General features: G+C 40.2%; 1 protein-coding gene across 5 annotated transcripts in view; it reads right to left on the reverse strand.

Moving 5' to 3' along the window:
• The window catches only part of AKAP6 (A-kinase anchoring protein 6), a 643,647-nt gene that overhangs the window by 413,040 nt on the left and 213,264 nt on the right, over positions 1–17,343 (reverse strand). For 4 of the 5 annotated variants that reach the window (XM_021941105.2, XM_021941106.2, XM_021941109.2 and 1 more), the window contains one exon: positions 8,336–8,693. In XM_021941105.2, the coding sequence (XP_021796797.2) occupies positions 8,336–8,659 (324 nt within the window). In that variant the 5' untranslated portion in view covers positions 8,660–8,693. Of the gene's footprint in view, positions 1–8,335; positions 8,694–13,558; positions 14,278–17,343 lie in introns of those variants that run through there. The other variant, XM_021941107.2, reaches the window with a different exon arrangement.

The raw sequence follows: 17,343 nt of genomic DNA on the forward strand, positions 1-17,343 counted from the left end.
ATTTCCCCTATTTTGAGATGTAAAATTTTGAAGACAGCAGGGTGGGCAAGGTACTAACATAGGTACCTTATTCAAGGTAGCTATGACACCCCTACTCAGAGGGACCCCAGGATTTCATCTATGTCCCCATTTCAAATTGCTCACATTCCTACTTATGATGAATTAAAATACACATAGGTTAGATCTTCTTAATAAAATAAGCCCACCACCCTCACATTCGTTCCTCTTAACTGTCTAATGTAAGAAAACCAGAATTTTTTTTTTTTTTTGAAACGGGATCTTGCTATGTTGCTCATGCTGGAGTGCAGTGGCTATTCACAGGCATGATCCCACTACTGATCAGCATGGGAGTTTTGACCTGTTCCATTTCCAGCCTGGTTCAGCTCACCCCTTCTTAGCAGCCAGATGGTCTTCTGCTTCCAGGAGGTCACCATATTGATGCCGAACTTGGTGTGGACATCCGATTGGCATACAGCACTACTGCCCAGGACTCCTGGACTCAAGCAATCCTCCTGCCTCAGCCTCCCCAGTAGCTGGTACTACAGGCATATGCCTCTGTACCTAGCCAGAACTATTATACTTTATAGCCACTCAAATTTCTCACATCCATAGAAGGGTATGAAGCCAGTGCACCAAAATAGAAAGAATATTAGACTTAAGGCTCATAATACATGATTTGACTCCCAAGTTGATCACTTAACCTTTTGAGACTCAGTCTCCTCATTTCTAACAGAGGGTTATTGTGAGGATTAAATAAGATACTATAAATAAAACTCCTAGTGTACATTAGATACTCTATGAATTCAATTGAAGTGAAAACTCTCAAGGCAAGGAAAGAGTTAACTCATATACTCTCTCTGGTAGATGCCCCTAAAAATATCTAATCCTGTGAGACCACAAAAACAGATGGCTATTTGTTCAGTGAGAGCTCATGGTGATGTTATTAAACCAACATCTTTAAGTAACAAGCCCCAATAACACTTCTCTAATCAAAGTAATGCCAGTTTCTTTAGATTTTTTTCAAAATCCTTTTATGAAATGTATTACTTTTCTCTAAACTGTTTTCACTATTTCTTTCAAATTGCAAAACCTGTGATAATCTTCAGTTTCCATGCTACTTTGGCTAATGAAAAATTACACAGCTGTACAATCTGTTAGATTGATTGAGCCACCTCAACAAATGCTCCCATTCTGAGCTCTAAATACATTAGTGCATATGGCTAAGATTCATGTATAGCCAAAGATCTTCCACAATTATGTGCCAGGAACCACCAATATTAATTTTTCTATATCTTAACCAAGAGTGTTCATAAGTAGTCCAAAACAGGTGGTAGGTCTGAGGCTTATATCATCTCTCCAAATCATGATGAAAATACATTAATCATTCAACAATCAAAAAAGGATTTATTTAGCACTTAGTCTGTTTTCCAGCATTGGATGGGGAAGAGAGAGAGATAATTACTCAACAATTAATTGAGATAGATTTTTTTCCCACATAATTGGGTCTTCTAAATATCTAAAATTAGCCATTCAAACATCAGACATCCTTTTTATTTCAACCATTTTTCTTAGTTGGTGATACCAAATATTCTTATACAACTTAGCACTAATTGTAGAAAAAGCATTTCCACTAATAAGCACCATAATGAAACCACACTCTCTATACACTTGACCACTAGTATCCAGCTTCCCTAAGAAGACACCCTAAGGAAAACATAATCAGTTATTCAGACTACTATAACAAAACACCTTAGACTGGGTAATTTATAAACACTAGAAATTTATTTCTCATAGTTCTGGAGGCTGGAAAGTCTAGGATCAAGGCTCCAGGAGATTCTGTGTCTGGTGAGGGCTTACTCTCTACTTCCAATATGGCACCTGGTTGCTGCCTTAGCTCCCTGGAACCTTTCTTTATGAGGTCACTAATTTCATTCATGAGGGTAGAGCCCTTATTATTTAATCAGCTCCTAAAGACCCCACCTCTTAATCCTATCACACTGGCAATTACGTTTCAACATATGAATTTTGAGATCATAGCACCCATCAACCATAAAAAGGATTACAGTCACAAATCTGGGCTTTGGGAAAATAATAAATGTTAACATCCTCATACCCATCAACAAATACATCAACCTCATCTTCCAATTTTCAGAGATTTGGGAGATGCTTTTGGGGTTGCCAATTTAATGGGTATTTCATGTAAATTTTAATCCCATATAAGAATTAAAACAATAATGTTACACAAACAGCACCAGATTACATTTCCTTGCATAATATGTTCCAAAATTAAAGTATATATCAAATATCTTGAGGAAAGTTGGGAATGGCCTAAAGCAGTCACTATCAAACTGTTCTGGCCTTGACTCAAAAAATACATTTTTACACCATGACCAAGAACTTGGTTTTAATTAAACCAAGTTTTACAACATAGCACTTATCATTATTCATGAAATCCTTTTCTAATTCATTATTTAGCTCTTTAATTCACTAAATTAATTTCACAACCTGCTAAATGAGTTAAGATCTATTTGTTGAAAAACAGTGATCTAAAGGGCGAAAATGAAAATAACTATTCTTTCCAGAAAATAAAGATACTTTGTCTTCAATGTTAAACCAGGGCTTATAATATTTAAGATGTACTGGAAACCACTCAAAGATGGTGTGAATTGAATGCTTCAGGCTTTAACACACAGTCAAGTTAACATTAAGATCAGAATCCAACAAGCCAGTAACTTTTAATGTCAGAAGTTAAGTTCCACTCAGAGTTCATTCTCCTTATCAAAAATTTATGAGAATCCAAGGGCATGTTTTAGATATGCCCATGAATCAACCCTGGCTGTTGCTCACTATCACAACTATGGACCCTAGACTCCACAGTTGTCACCTTGGTGGCACCACTGCCATCTGAGGCAACGCTTACTAGTTATGCTCCAGCAGTAGGAGAAAGAGAATAATCTTTCCCTTTTGCACCTGCTGAACAAGGGGAAAGTTGGCTTCAGCTACTGGGGAGGTCCTCCAAGTCACAACCATAGCCCTTTCCCCTCATTAGTTATCCACACTGCCCTGGTGCCAGCCCAGGTTCCAGGGCTGGGAACATACTGTACCACAATTCACCATCCCCTTTCCTCCCCCAACACTGGGGCAGACTTCTTGTCCCATGGTAACAGAGAATCCTCTCCCAGGAGCCCCATCATCCTTGGACTTCCATCATCTTCAGTCCATCAGGTCCATCTGATGTCCTAAATCCCAGCTGTGGAAAGGATTCAATCCTTTTTCCCAGTAGGCCCTCCAGACCCCATGTGATCACTGGGTATGTGCATTAACTTCAGATGTCAGAGGCATCACAGTCTGGGTACAGTCCAGTCAGAACATCTTGTAAACAGAGTCTCTGTTGACTACTCTAACTTTGAGAGTTACGTCAAAATCAAAGATACAGACCCAAATCTCATGTGGAGGTAGCTTAGGACAGAATCTATCTAATGGGGGTTTTCGGGGAGCTGATTCCAGAAAGTCACTTCAAGACTTCTGTCTGTTATCCAGCCTATGCTAGCTAGTCTACACCTTGCCTCTTTCCTGCTATCATGTTTCCAGGAAAACAAATAATATTCTCCCTGAGACGACTGTTCATCAGGAAGCAGAGATACCTACTTTACCTTTTTAGCACCCAAATACATTCACCCAAATCAGTGGTCTCAGTTAAAATCAAAACCTTTTAAGGTTCTTGATCTGGTTTTCCTGTACAGCACAGCTTCTGAATCAAAAGAAGGGGGAGAGATTCTAAATTTGGTTCAGCTGGGTTCTCATACTTCTTACTGAAGAATATCTGGAAGCTAAGAAGCAAAATATGTAGGTTGCATTTTCAGTTTTAAAACTAATGGAAAAAAATACTCAGTATATTTCACTGTTTCCAATTTTTAATCTCTGTTTTTATTCACTCTCAAGAGCAATCACTTCCCCATGGGAACTTTATAACAGTTGTCTGTAGTTCATTCTGGAGGTAAAATTTCCCCTAAGAACTTGGAAATAAGGGAGATAAGAGTGGTCTCTGGGAAATAGACTTTAGGACCAACGCAATGACCAGAAGATAAAATCACTTTTAAAGAAAAAGAGTGGCTCTGGGTTTAGAAGATCTGAGACTATGCTTATTAATCAAAATCATTACCAAAGAAGGAGTACAACAAAAAGGGGGATGTGAGAGGGGCCAGGCACAACCATTTACAGAAGAAGAACAGACTTTCCTGGGCAGACTCCCCAGGCAAGATCCCCCAAACTTCTGAACTACTCACAGACCCTTCCTAATGGGAGAGCACCAAACATACTGGGCCTTGATTCATCCAATGCCTTTGTCCTAATTCAGTCCTCACTGAGCAGCCTTCCTTATGTGACTTGCTGTGTAAGCCTGTCTATGGGGAAAGAAGGCACTGACCACATAGGCTTGGACTCACCTATACAACCACAGGTGTGAACTGAATCCTCTCTAAGTGCCTGGCTCTGTCCTAGACAACAGACATACAATAGAAAACTCAACAATTCAGGTCCTTAGGGAAAACACAAACAAGCAAATAAATAAGTAACTGCAGCTAGTGATAAGAACCATTAAAAAATAATAATAATAAAGGCCACGCCTGTAATCCCAGCACTTTGGGAGGCAGAGGCTGGAAGATCGCTTGAGCCCAAGAGTTCAAGATGAGCTTGGGTAACATGGTGAAATCCCATCTCTACTACACAGAATACAAACATTAGCTGGGCATGGTGGCATGCACTTGTAGTCCCAGCTACCTGGGAGGCTGAGGCAGGAGGATCTCTTGAGCCTGAGAGTCAAAGGTTGCCGTGAGCCCAGATTGTGCCACTGCACTCCAGTCTGGGTGACAGAGACCCTGTCTCAAATAATGCTAATAATAATAATAAAGCTAGGTGATGGACTAGATAATGGCTGGGTGGTAGGTGGTTTAAGAAGAGGGATCAGGAATGGCTTATTTGAAAAAAAAATGACATTTAATTTAAGAGCAGAGACAAAGCCTACCCCAAGCATTTGTTTCGTTTTGTTTTGCTTTGAGAAGGAGTCCTGCTCTGTCACCCAGGCTGGACTGCAGTGGAGCAATCTTGGCTCACTGCAAGCTCTGCCTCCCTGGTTCACACCACTCTCCTGTCTCAGCCTCCCAAGTAGCTGGGACTACAGGCGCCCGCCACCATGCCCGGCTAATTAGTAAAGACGGGGTTTCACCATGTTAGCCAGGTTGGTCTCGATCTCCTGACCTCGTGATCTGCCCACCTCGGCCTCCCAAAGTGCTGGGATTACAGGCGTGAGCCACCGCACCCAGCCCCAAGCATTTTCTAAAAGCATTTTCTAACTACGCTTTTTAAAAAGTCATGTATTGACACGATGGTAGAGAAGAGCATGATGAAAAGACTTAGAACCAGCAATGCGAAAGGGAGTATGAAGTGTGTAGACAAGTTAGGTAATGGGTAGATTCTTTTTTTGTGCTTGCCCTTCATCAAACACAGCTGAAGCCCTACTTCCTCACTGCCAATCCCTGCCCAACCCTCTCCCAGGTTTGCACCCCCAGATGTTAAACATGACTGTGCCTCTGGCTGATAGCTTGGTGAGGATCCAGAATCTGCCATGTAACAATGGAGAAAGAGAGCTTCCTGCAGAGGGAACAGGAAAAGCTGTCAGAGAAGAACAAACCCAATGCTTCTTTGGAACTTACAGTGAATCTGGAGCTTTATGAACACGGGGAAAAGTACAGGAGCCAGGATCAGAGAAACAGCCAAGAGCAGAGCCACAGGAAAAAGCTTTAGTTTTACTGTAAGTCCAGTAGGAAGTAAGTAAGTGACATGACCTCATTTGCATATTTATTTTTATTTTATTTTTTTGAGACAGAGTCTCACTTTGTCACCCAGGCTGTAGTGCAGTGGAGCATGAGCAGCCTCAACTTCCCAGGCTCAGGTTATTCTCTCACCTCAGCCTTCAGAGAATCTGGGATTACAGGTGCACACCACCATGCCCACCAATTTTTGTATTTTTAGTAGAGATAGGGTTTCCCATGCTGCCCAGTCTGGTCTCAAACTCCTGGACTCAAGCAATCTGCCCATCTCCGCCTCCCAAAGTGCTAGGATCATAGTCTTGAGTCACCATGCTTGTTTACATATTTTAAAGATCCCATTGGCTACTGGGCGGAGAATAAACTGCAAGGCTAAAGGTAAAAGAAGCAGCAAGATTAGTTAGAAAGTTCTAAAAGTACCCTAGGCAAGCAGTGATGTGGCTTGACTAGGATGCCAGCAGTAGTGTTGGAGAGAAGAGAGTAACTTTAGGGCATATTTTGGAGATGGAGTCCCAGGACTTGTTGATAGACATGTATGTGGGGTAGAGAGTCATGCTTTGGCTTAGCAGAGTAGTGATGTTTATGGAAACTAGTAAGATTGGGCTCTTTGATGGGCTTGAGATGTCCACTAAAGGCACAAGTAGAGATTAAGTTAGGCAGCTGGGACTCCTGGGAAAACATTGAGATGAATATATAAATTAGGCACTTATCTGTGCCTAGATGATCTCTAAAGCCATGGGCATTCCCAGCCTTGAGGTGGTGATTTTTCACGGTAAATTAATAAATTGGGTAACTTATTAAGGTAGTGAGAGCCAAGCTAAGATGCCCCAACACAGCTGGTCATCCCCAGTGTGGGCCTGCCCATCTGCTTTGCCAAAGGCCTCAGTTGAGAGCTGCTTCTACAAGGTTGTTTTGTTGTGTTTCCACATATAAAACTCTGTGCCCAAGTTCCCCTTTATTCTTAGGGATCAACGTGGAAATCAGAAAAAGTGATATTTATTTAAAATGTTTTTGAAAAAATGCATGACAGTGCTTATTTGGTGGAATAAAGAAATATTACACAAATAAAAGAGAAACTTAAATAAGCAGATTAAGCGATACAACCAAACACTTGTGTAGACCTTTTCTGAGGCCACATGCAGTAACCAAAGCTCCTTGACTTTGAACTCAGTCTGGAAAGGCTCTATTGGTTAAGTAACCTAACAAAACAAGTACCCCAAAAAGTCATGATAGACATCCTAGAATAAAATGAACATAGGGCAATTTATATTTATCCCCTTAATAGTTATTCATTGAATAATTACTATGTAATTACTGTGTTGACTTCATGCCCTCTTGGGGCTCCTTTCTCAGCAGAGGAGACAGACCATACTAAGGGATGGAGCTGATGGAAGTGGGTGTGAAATACCTTTTGACCAAGGTAAGAAGGTGATAGGCAGTTCCAACGAGAAAAGGACCCTTAGTTAAGCTGCCCCTAATGGGGCAGCTGGGCTCAGGATCTGCTGAACCAGCCTGAGAAGGCTGAACCTTCTCTCCTCTAGGCTCTATGCTTCATTTTAAGTGCCCATCTTTCCCCCTCAGGCTGATGGCTGCATCCTGTAAACCATTTAAGTGTTAAGATCCAAGAATGCTTGACTTTTCATTTCAGATTATGTAGGATGAACCAGTTTAGGTAAAGGAAGTTTCCTTAGTATCACTTCCAATTGACTAGAAATTTACCATGGGGTTTGTGGCCAGTGCCCTGAATGGCTATAAACATGTCTTGCTCTGCAGGTCACTGACCTGAATGTGTATTTCCCTCAAGGACCTGGGAGAGAGGAGTGACTATGGCAGGACAAGGTTCACCTTATCTTGAAGTCCCTAGGCCAAAAATTTTATTAGTAGCACTCTTAACTAGCACCTCCATTTCATTATTGCCAACAGTCAGGCTTTTAAAGGGCTTCAGAGGCTACAGACTTTTTTTTCAATGTCTGAACTTCAGATGAGTTGTCATAAAATCACCTTTGTTCTACAAGATGCATTGTGCCTGGATGAAACAACTCATTATAAAAGGAGAACATTGCCCTTCCCCACCATGTCAGAATTCAGTGTTTGCCACAAAGGCAGCATCAGCTTCAACCGAAGATAATAGTCACATACACATACTCACAATCACAGCTGAGTTTGATATTTTACCTATGACAGTCTTTTATTAAACCCTTTGTAAGAGATTTTAAATACTTTTATTCTTTATAACTTATTTGGATAACACTGCACAAGAATGCCCCTCCCTTCCCCCATTTCTCTGCACTATCACCAAAGGCCAGTTGTATTCTAGATAATCAGCACATAAAGTAAAATCAGAAAAGAATTAATTATTTCCATGTTTACCTATAAAGATAATGGTTTGAAACCTGTTACTGTGTTTTTCTTCCTGGACAATTCCTCATTGGAAATTACAGAACACAGGCTCTAGGTGCCACAGCCTTTTGAAAACTTCTATCCTGAGAGGATCACAGACCTTGCCTTACCTTTAGTTGAACTAGATGTACATCCACATGTTTGCTGTCCGAATCCTGCTGGACTGAATAGGTTAGGTCTCGGACCCTCTCTGAGGTCATCCGGAGCCAGGTCTCAATTTCAGGTAAGTGGAGGACAATTTTCCAGTCAGCCCCTGTGTGTAGTGGGGGTGGCTTTTCATACTGCTGGTCAGAGTCCATGTCCTTCATTGCCTCTTCTCCCTCACCCTGCTCCACAGTGGGGGTCACATTGATGGCCATGGGTGAAGCATCAGTAGCCATGGGATCCAGGTCCTGTGACCTCAGGGGGGAAAGTGTCACGCTCATGGTTAACATGGAGAAGTCTAAACCTCACTTCTTTCCAAAACAGCTGAAAGGCAAGAGGAAAGAAGAAAGCAAGAGTCAGTCAAGATTGCCAAATAAAGAAATGATACTTCACAGAAGAAACAGGATTTCTAAATTAAGCCAGATTTCTAAATTAAGAAACCATAGCTCATAACAAAAACAGAAAGAGGTGTTTTGATTTTCTACATGGTAGCCCCAAGAGCCAGGAAATAATATGAACATAAAACCATTGTGATATTGCCTACTACCCCCCGCCACCCCCATCTATTTTTCCCTCATTTCTTAGTAACAAAATCCGAGTTTTTAGCTGTTCATATTCCTGCCCAGAATTTAAAACTACATTCCCCATCTCCTTTGCAGCTAGGTGTGGCCATGTTCTGGCCAATGAGTGGAATTGTTGTGTTGAAATTCTGGGAGAGCTGCTTACAGGGAGCTGACTCAATTAGGAGGGGCTCCCTTTATGCCCTTCTACTTTCCTCCCCTTCTTCCAGCCTGTAATGTGGACTTGATGGCTAGAGCAGCTGGCAACCCAGACCCAGAAAGGCCTTTGACTATGATGGGTGGAGGATGGTGGAGCATGGAGGTAGAAACACGGGTCCCATATGATAACAGAGGAGCTACCATACCAGGTCTGAGTGCTGCCCTGTATTTCTTTTATGTGAGAAAAAAGCCAAACTTCTATCTTGTTCAAGCCATGATTATTTTGGGCTTTTCTACTAAAAGTATCCAAACATCATTTTGACTATAAAATCAACATATTCAATACATGGGACAGCTACAGTGGGAAGATGTTCTAATTACAAAAAACACTGAGCTGAATTCAGGAGATGTTGCTCCTTTCTATGACTTGTTAGCTAAATAATAACCTGTGACAATCCCAAATCTTTACTTTCCTAGAAAATATAAATCATGGATTGTACTGAATAGATCTAATTAACTTTCAATCTAAATTATATTAATATTTGGTTATATGGAATTTTTAGAGGTTTCTGGAATTTTAAGGGTAATAAATTGGTCTGAAATACATAAACAGTAAAATATTAACCAAATAAGTTAAAATAACGTAAGTGTAATTCATCATAAAGTAAGGTTGGGTTTTAAGATAAATTTAATTAGTTTAATTATCCAGCTATTAAATTTATCTCTCTTCTGGAACCAGTCTAGTATAACAACAACTTTTAGGCTCTTGTATTTTAAAATAAATAAGCACTATTTTTAGTCTTAGGAGCAGCTTTTTCTACTCAAGGCAATGAATTTCTTTTTCTTTTATAATTTTTTGTCTGGTTCTACATATTCAAGTTAGTTTATACCGTTATTCCCCCAAAGATGAAAGGTGACTCACCAAAAGATCAGAAATTAAATGTGATTGTCAAAAAGTAGTTCATATTTGTATAGTAACAAATATTCAACAACAGAAGCAAAATTATCTTTACATACCAAAAGAGAGGGGAAACTTTAGAAACGCTTCCAATTTGACTGGAAACATGTATCTTTCCATACAGGAATGAGGAGTGGAAATAAAAAAGACTTGTTGAGTTGACAAAAGCCTTAAGACTAAGTCACTGCTATGACATATTTTTTCAGAATCTTTCCAATACTGCAGCATAATCCCTTTCTCTAATTTCTTAAGCATCTAACTTTTGAATTAAATGATGAGGAGAAGGCCAGGCGCGGTGGCTCACGCCTGTAATCCTAACACTTTGGGAGGCGGAGGCGGGCGGATTACCTGAGGTCAGGAGTTCAAGACCTGCCTGGCCAACATGGTGAAGCCCCATCTCTACCAAAAATACCAAAAATTAGCCGGGTGTAGCGGTGGGCACCTGTAATCCCAGCTACTCAGGAGGCTGAGACAGAAGAATCGCTTGAACCCGGGAGGGGGAGGTTGCGGTGAGCTGAGCCAAGATGGCACCATTGTGCTGTAGCCTGGGCAACAAGAGTGAAACTATGTCTCAAAAAAAAAAAAAAAAAAAAAAAAACCAGAGAGAATTACAGATAAATTTTTAAAACAAAGTTATTTGCACAGAGCAAAATATATGTCATAAAGTAGGTTTACCACTTTGATACCTGCCTTAGAGAATGGCTTCAGGCTTCAATTAGATAGCCTCCTCCACCTGATTGCAAAAGGCAGAAATCCATACCCCACACTTTTTTCTTTCCCATGAATATAAGGCAGACACCCCACATTTTTAACTATGCTTGTATTCTGTTTTAAAAGTAATAAGAATACTAGACCCAGCTATTAAAAAAAAAAATTAGAAAATAACAAAATTTCACTGAGAGGGATAAAACTCCAGGAAGAGTAAGCTACCATACCACTTCTTCATAAACCATACTCCAGCCTCAGGCTGATTCCAACTTCTCCAGTTTTTTTTTTTTTTTTTAGACAGAGTCTCACTCTGTCACCCAGGCTGGAGTGTTGGCCAGGCTGGAGTGCAGTGGCATGCTCTCGGCTCACTGCGAGCTCCACCTCCCGGGTTCACGCTATCCTCCTGCCTCAGCCTCCCGAGTAGCTGGGACTACAGGCACCCGCCACCACGCCCGGCTACTTTTTTGTATTTTTAGTAGAGACAGGGTTTCACCGTGTTAGCCAGGATGGGCTCGATCTCCTGAGCCACCGTGCCTGGCCCCAGATTTTTAATATTTAGAAAAGATTATTAATTGAGCCACTGCCCTCTGGGGGTAAGTTTAGAATCACAATCCTAGAGAAGGAATCTGATACATAAAGGTTAATAAGGTTTCTAGTTCAAGAACATAGAACTGGTTATAAAGGGAGACACTGGTGTCACAACGGTTTCCTCTTCTAAGAAGCCAGAGTCATTGAAACTAGAAAACTGAATGCTGAGCCAGGGCAGCATACAATGAACTGTTTAAGCTACACTCACACATACACACTCGCCCACAAAACCCTGCCCCAAAGCCCTGCACAACTGAAAAACAGTGCTTAGTCACTGTGTTTTCTCTGAAACTCCTAAGTCAAGGCAGGGCCTTCCTTGGAATACACATCCTACTGTAAACTAAAAAACACACTAAAGAATTAGCTCAGTGCAATTTATGCCCCAACTTGCAACATTTCCATATACACCATTATGTGCACTAAGCACACTGCAGTTTTATATGATTCGGGGCAAAATGCTCCACACATTTCTTGGCCTCAGTTTCTTCATCTGTAAAATGACAAAATTGAACTAGATGGCCAGTAGGATCCCATTTGCCCTAAGAATCTGTGATTGCCTAGGGTTATTTATCCAGAGATTTGGAAGCTCTTGGAAGTTTCCTGCCTATCCTGAGAGCTGTGTAGCTACTAAGTGATGGTCTCCATTTTATCAAAGCATACAAGTATTATTGATAGATGTGTCCTACTTAATGAAAAAGAATAAATTGCTATCATGAAAAAAGCATTTTGTTAAGTCATCATTTACACATTTTTTGTTGCTAATTCTTCCCAGAGGAACAAACATGGGAGATTCTCCCCTCTAGAAGTCTGCCACTTAAGACTGACAAAACAGATGTGGTTATATACGTAGAAGACAAATCAGAATAAAATAAAAATATGAAACAAAAGCATAGCTGGAGAGGAGAGGATGTGCATCCTATGTGAGTAAAGTACAAAGAAATCTTACATTCAAGCTGCCAAAGCAAAATTTTCCTGTAACTATAAAACTTTTACCTAGATGCTATGTTTCCACATTTAACTGATCGGACTATACACAAGAGAATTTCTATAACCTGCAGAAATAAAGCAAAGTGTGCTTTACTCAAGTTTCATTTCAACTTCTATTTACTTTCCCTCACATATATCTTTGCCACTAGGAAAAGAATGGTATATGTATCATTAAGCACAGCAAGCCTGGGTAGTAGCATAAAATGGATTAATTGCCCATTTTCATGAAAAGAAATTACCACATTTTTCAGTTGTTAGTAGTAGTTCACATTTAAATGTAGCATATATGGATGGTCATACTCTATTTCTGATTTTAACAGAATCACATCTGATTTTAAAGATAAATTATAATTTTTTTAAAATGCTTCCCATTGTGGAAACCTACAGTAACAGTCTCTGTGAATATTTTTCTTGCCCTTATCAGGATTATTCAAGTTTCTTTCTCACCAAGCTAATTACTCCATTTGAATGCAAACAGAAAGCAGGAAATTGAGCATAAGTCTATATTTGTAAATAACGTAAGTTTTGAATTCTTTTTTACAAGTCATCTTGCAATAAGATTTCTTTCTAGTCACAGAGACTTTTTTAAAAAGCTTAGACTACAAGTTCTGATAGTGAAAATAAAAAAATTTGACTAAGTGCACACAGGCACCCACCAAGTTGCAACTCTGGCTCCAAGATGGTGTGAAGGGAGTGATCAGCCAGCTTTTTGGAACCCAGTGACCTCTCATCTCCCTCCCCCTACACCAAATGCTTGTCTGCGGCCACCTTTCCAGCATTAGCGATAATACCACCTTTATCCCAGCTGCTGTTAAAAATAACATCCATCAAATCCTTTCCTTTACACAAATCCAAAGAAGAGGCAATAATTAAAGTGCAATAGCTGAAAGCAGTAATTATTTTAAGGCTTTTTAAAAAAAAGTTATAAAAGGGTTTTCCCATCTTACTCTATAATCCTATAGAAACATGCCATGGATGGCTTATTAACAAGAACTGTTTCTGCGATCTTGTGTCCACAAGTTTTGGGTTGGAGCCTGACGCTAGCAGAAGGCATTCGACTTGAATAAACAAACACAGTTAAATTAGAAAAGTTCATTCGACCAAATCAGGAGACAAAAAAGTTCAGCTACATCGCCATCAAAACTTCCCACCTCTCTCTCCTTTCTTTTACAATTTTTTCTCTTAAATAAAATAACAGAAAAGCCAGGTATCTTGCCGACTGTACTCACTGTAAATGGTTCTGTCCCTAATGGCCCTTCAGGATTAATCATCTGGCTCCTCCTCTCCCCGCTGTTTCTCTTCTTGTGGCCAAACAATATGAAGGCCAGTGTCGGGGCTGCACCATGCTGGAGGACACTGGTGCCAGTAGGGTCCCAGCTTCATACTCCCTTAGTGGCCTAAATCTCTTGGGCAGAGAGGGCTGCTATGCAGTCCCTATTTGGAAGCTAATGTATAAGCTCCAGGATTGTGCAGTCATAGGCAGACCTTTTGCAAACAAGCAGTGATGAGTGGGCTGAGAAAAAGGAGACAGTTGCCAGAACAAGGATCACTATAGAAAAGAGTCTTTGGGTGGACAGAGCACTTACAATCATGGTTCAGAAGAATCAAGACTATACTCTCAAAAACCCCAACAATCTTAAAGCAGGATAAATTAATAGTACTGTGCTAACATGACTAGCTGACAAAGCCAACTTCAGCCAAATAAATTCCTGCTCTGTCTCAGCAAGAAACTGTTCTTTCCATGTAAGAGCATTATCATGAGTACAGTTTGAGAGGCAGTCTTTTCATCATGTAAATCAACCCTAAGCCTACATTCTTATTCTCAGTCTTTCTCGCCCTGCTTACTCCTTAAAACATAAGCAAGTGATTAAAGCATAATTCTAGTCAAATTAACAGATGTGCTTGCTACATAGCACTTATTGCAGAACAGAGGTAGAAAAAATTATATTAAGCATCACATAATTTTCCTTTTTCTCCCCCTTCATTTCTTCTCTTACATTTTTAGAACCACTCTTCACAGAACCTATTCATACAGACACTGAATTTAGAAATAAATAAAAAAATCCTCTGGCCTGTTTCAATTTTTGTCTAAGGTTAGCTCTCATGACTTGATTGCATTAAGGAGAAAGACAGAAACTCCAGAGGTGTACCCTGTATCTGATTCCAGGACACCAGATTGGGCTCTGCAAAGAAAACACAAAAGCAAATTTAATACATTGGTTAATTAAATGCCACTGCCTAACCAGATAAATGAGGATCTGATTCGTCACTTAGTTTTAAATCTTGCTGCCTGCCTACCTCCCATGCCTTTTGTTGGGTCAAGAGCTGGGAAACTTTAAATGGCTTTAAGCTCTAAAATAGAAGAGGCAAAGAGTTGCTGCCAAATATTAAGTTAAATTTGTACTTAGGGAAAAAGTTAAAGTGGCTTCTGTAAGATGCTCCTAAGGAAATGTCCATAATTGCTTCCTGATGCCTTCTTCTCCTTTGCTCTCTTTCCCTGCCCACCCCAGTGCCCTCCAGCACTCACGTGGAGTAACACTGTTTATTGAGAGCACTGCAGTAGCCCCAGATTAATCTCACTTTCTAATCCTCTTGCAATAACAGGCCAGCCTACAAGTGGATGTCAGTGAGGAGAAAGACTACAAGTGCCCCAGGGGGGAAACAGCATGTCAATAGGGGAGGCCAAACAGATTTCCATAATTTAAAAGATCTCGGTGTTATCATTGGTGTTTCTCTCTCCTTTCCCTTTTTGAATATGTCCTTTTGTACAGCTGTGCCCCTCGGCAGATGGGTGATTACATTCTGCTAATCACTTAGAGACCATGCACCATCTCCTGGGTCTTTCCTCAAATACCCGCTAACTCCCTTGCCCAGAGAACAGTCTGCTATCAACCATAACACACTTAATCAATCATCTTCTCCCCTCAAACCTTCCTCCTACCCCTCTCCCCAATTATTCAGATCTTCCTGTGGCAGGGATACCGAGATTGACTCAGATATTCATCATGCCTTCTGTATTTTCTTTCCTCCACTACAGCAGTCATTTCCTGTCACACAGAGATTCATTTGGCTGCTTCAGGCAGGCAGCCGCAGTGGCACCCATGGTCATCAGTATGTGGACCTGGACTCAGTGAACACTAATGAGCATTCATACTTCTCACCCTCATCCCAAGTTGCTAAAAATCACCTTAAAATATTAGGCAGTCACCTTTCTATTGTTCAAGAAATTGTGAGAGACTGGATTTGTAAAACTTTAATACATAATTTGTACAATTGTTGCCTTTGTCAATGCTATTAAGGTAAAGAAAATGAAACAAGATTAATTTCAAATCAACTGACATTTAGTGGTCAGTATTTAAATCAACTGACATTACTGAAAATCAACTATATAAAAGGCATTCTATGTATATGTGACTCATCATATTTACCCTCAAGGAAATTATAACTTTATAGAAACAATCTCTCTCTCTCTCTCCTCTCCCCATCTCCCCCTGACCCAAACACATACTCATACCTACTGCACCAACAGGCTATGGTCAAATATATGAAGGGCAAAAACAAACAAACAAAAGCCCAGTAAGGCCCCAGGACTGTCAATTATCCTGAGTAAAGGAAAGATAAGTGCGAACCTTTACCACAGAAGGTAACATTTCAGGTGGCTTATAAAAATGGGTCTGGAATTCCCTACTCAATAAATGGTGCTGGGATAACTGGCCAGCCATATGCAGAAGATCGAAACTGGACCCTTCCTAACACCATATTCAAAAATTAACTCAAGATGAATTAAAGACTTAAATGTAAAACCTAAAACTATAAAAACCCTGGAGAAAACCCAGGCAATACTATTGCAGAGACATAGGTGTCACGGGCAAAGATTGCTCAGGCTGGTATGAAGACACCAAAAGCAATTGGCAACAAAAGCAAAAATTGACAAATGGGATCCTGGAATTATAGACATGAAGCAACGTCTGCACAGCCAATGAACAGAAACTATTCAACAGAAGGTATACATGTGACAGCCTACAATGACATGGGAGAAAATCTGTGCAAACTATGCATCTGAACATAAGAGTCTAATATCCAGTATCTGTAAGAAACTTAGATACAAACTTACAAGAGAAAAACAACCCCATTATAAAAAGTGGGCAAAGGACATGAACAGATGCTGGCAAGGTTGTGGAGAAAAAGGAACGCTTATACACTGTTGGTGGGAGTGTAAATTAGTTCAGCCATTGCGGAAGTCAGTGTGGTGATTCCTCAAAGACCTAATGACAGAAATACTATTTGATCCAGCAATCCTATACCCAAAAGAATATAATTCATTCTATTATAAAGACACATACATGCATATATTCATGGCAGCACTATTCACAATAGCAAATACATGGAATCAACCTAAATGCCCATCAATGGTAGACTGGATAAAGAAAATGTGGTACATATACACCATGGAATACTATGCAGCCATAGAAAAGAATGAGATCATGTCCTTTGCAGGGACATGGATAGAGCTGGAGGCCATTATCCTTAACAAACTAACACAAGCACAGAAAACCAAATACTGCATGTTCTCACTTATAAGTGGGAGCTAAATGATGAGGACACAGGGACACACAGAGGCGAACAATACACACAAGGGCCTTTCAGAGGGTGGAAGGTAGGGGGAGGGAGAGGATCAGGAAAAATAACTAATGGATACTAGGCTTAATACATGGGTGATGAAATAATCTGTACAACAAACCCCAAATACACAAATTTTCCTATATAACAGACCTGAACTTGTACCCCTGAACTTAAAATAAAAGTTAAAAATAGACAAAACAAAATTTTTTTAAAAAGAGAAAAAGGATATCATTTAAACAAGCAGAGATGGAAGGGAGGTGAAGGAATTTTAGGCTGGGGAAACTGCATGGATAAAGATACCTCAACACCAAGAAGCTGGGAGAATCAGCAAATAATTGAGTGTTGAAGGGAACAGGAAGCTTGATGGGGCCAAGAAACAGATTAAGCTACA

Source organism: Papio anubis, chromosome 7 (assembly GCF_008728515.1).
Source record: "Papio anubis isolate 15944 chromosome 7, Panubis1.0, whole genome shotgun sequence".
NCBI lineage: Eukaryota > Metazoa > Chordata > Mammalia > Primates > Cercopithecidae > Papio > Papio anubis.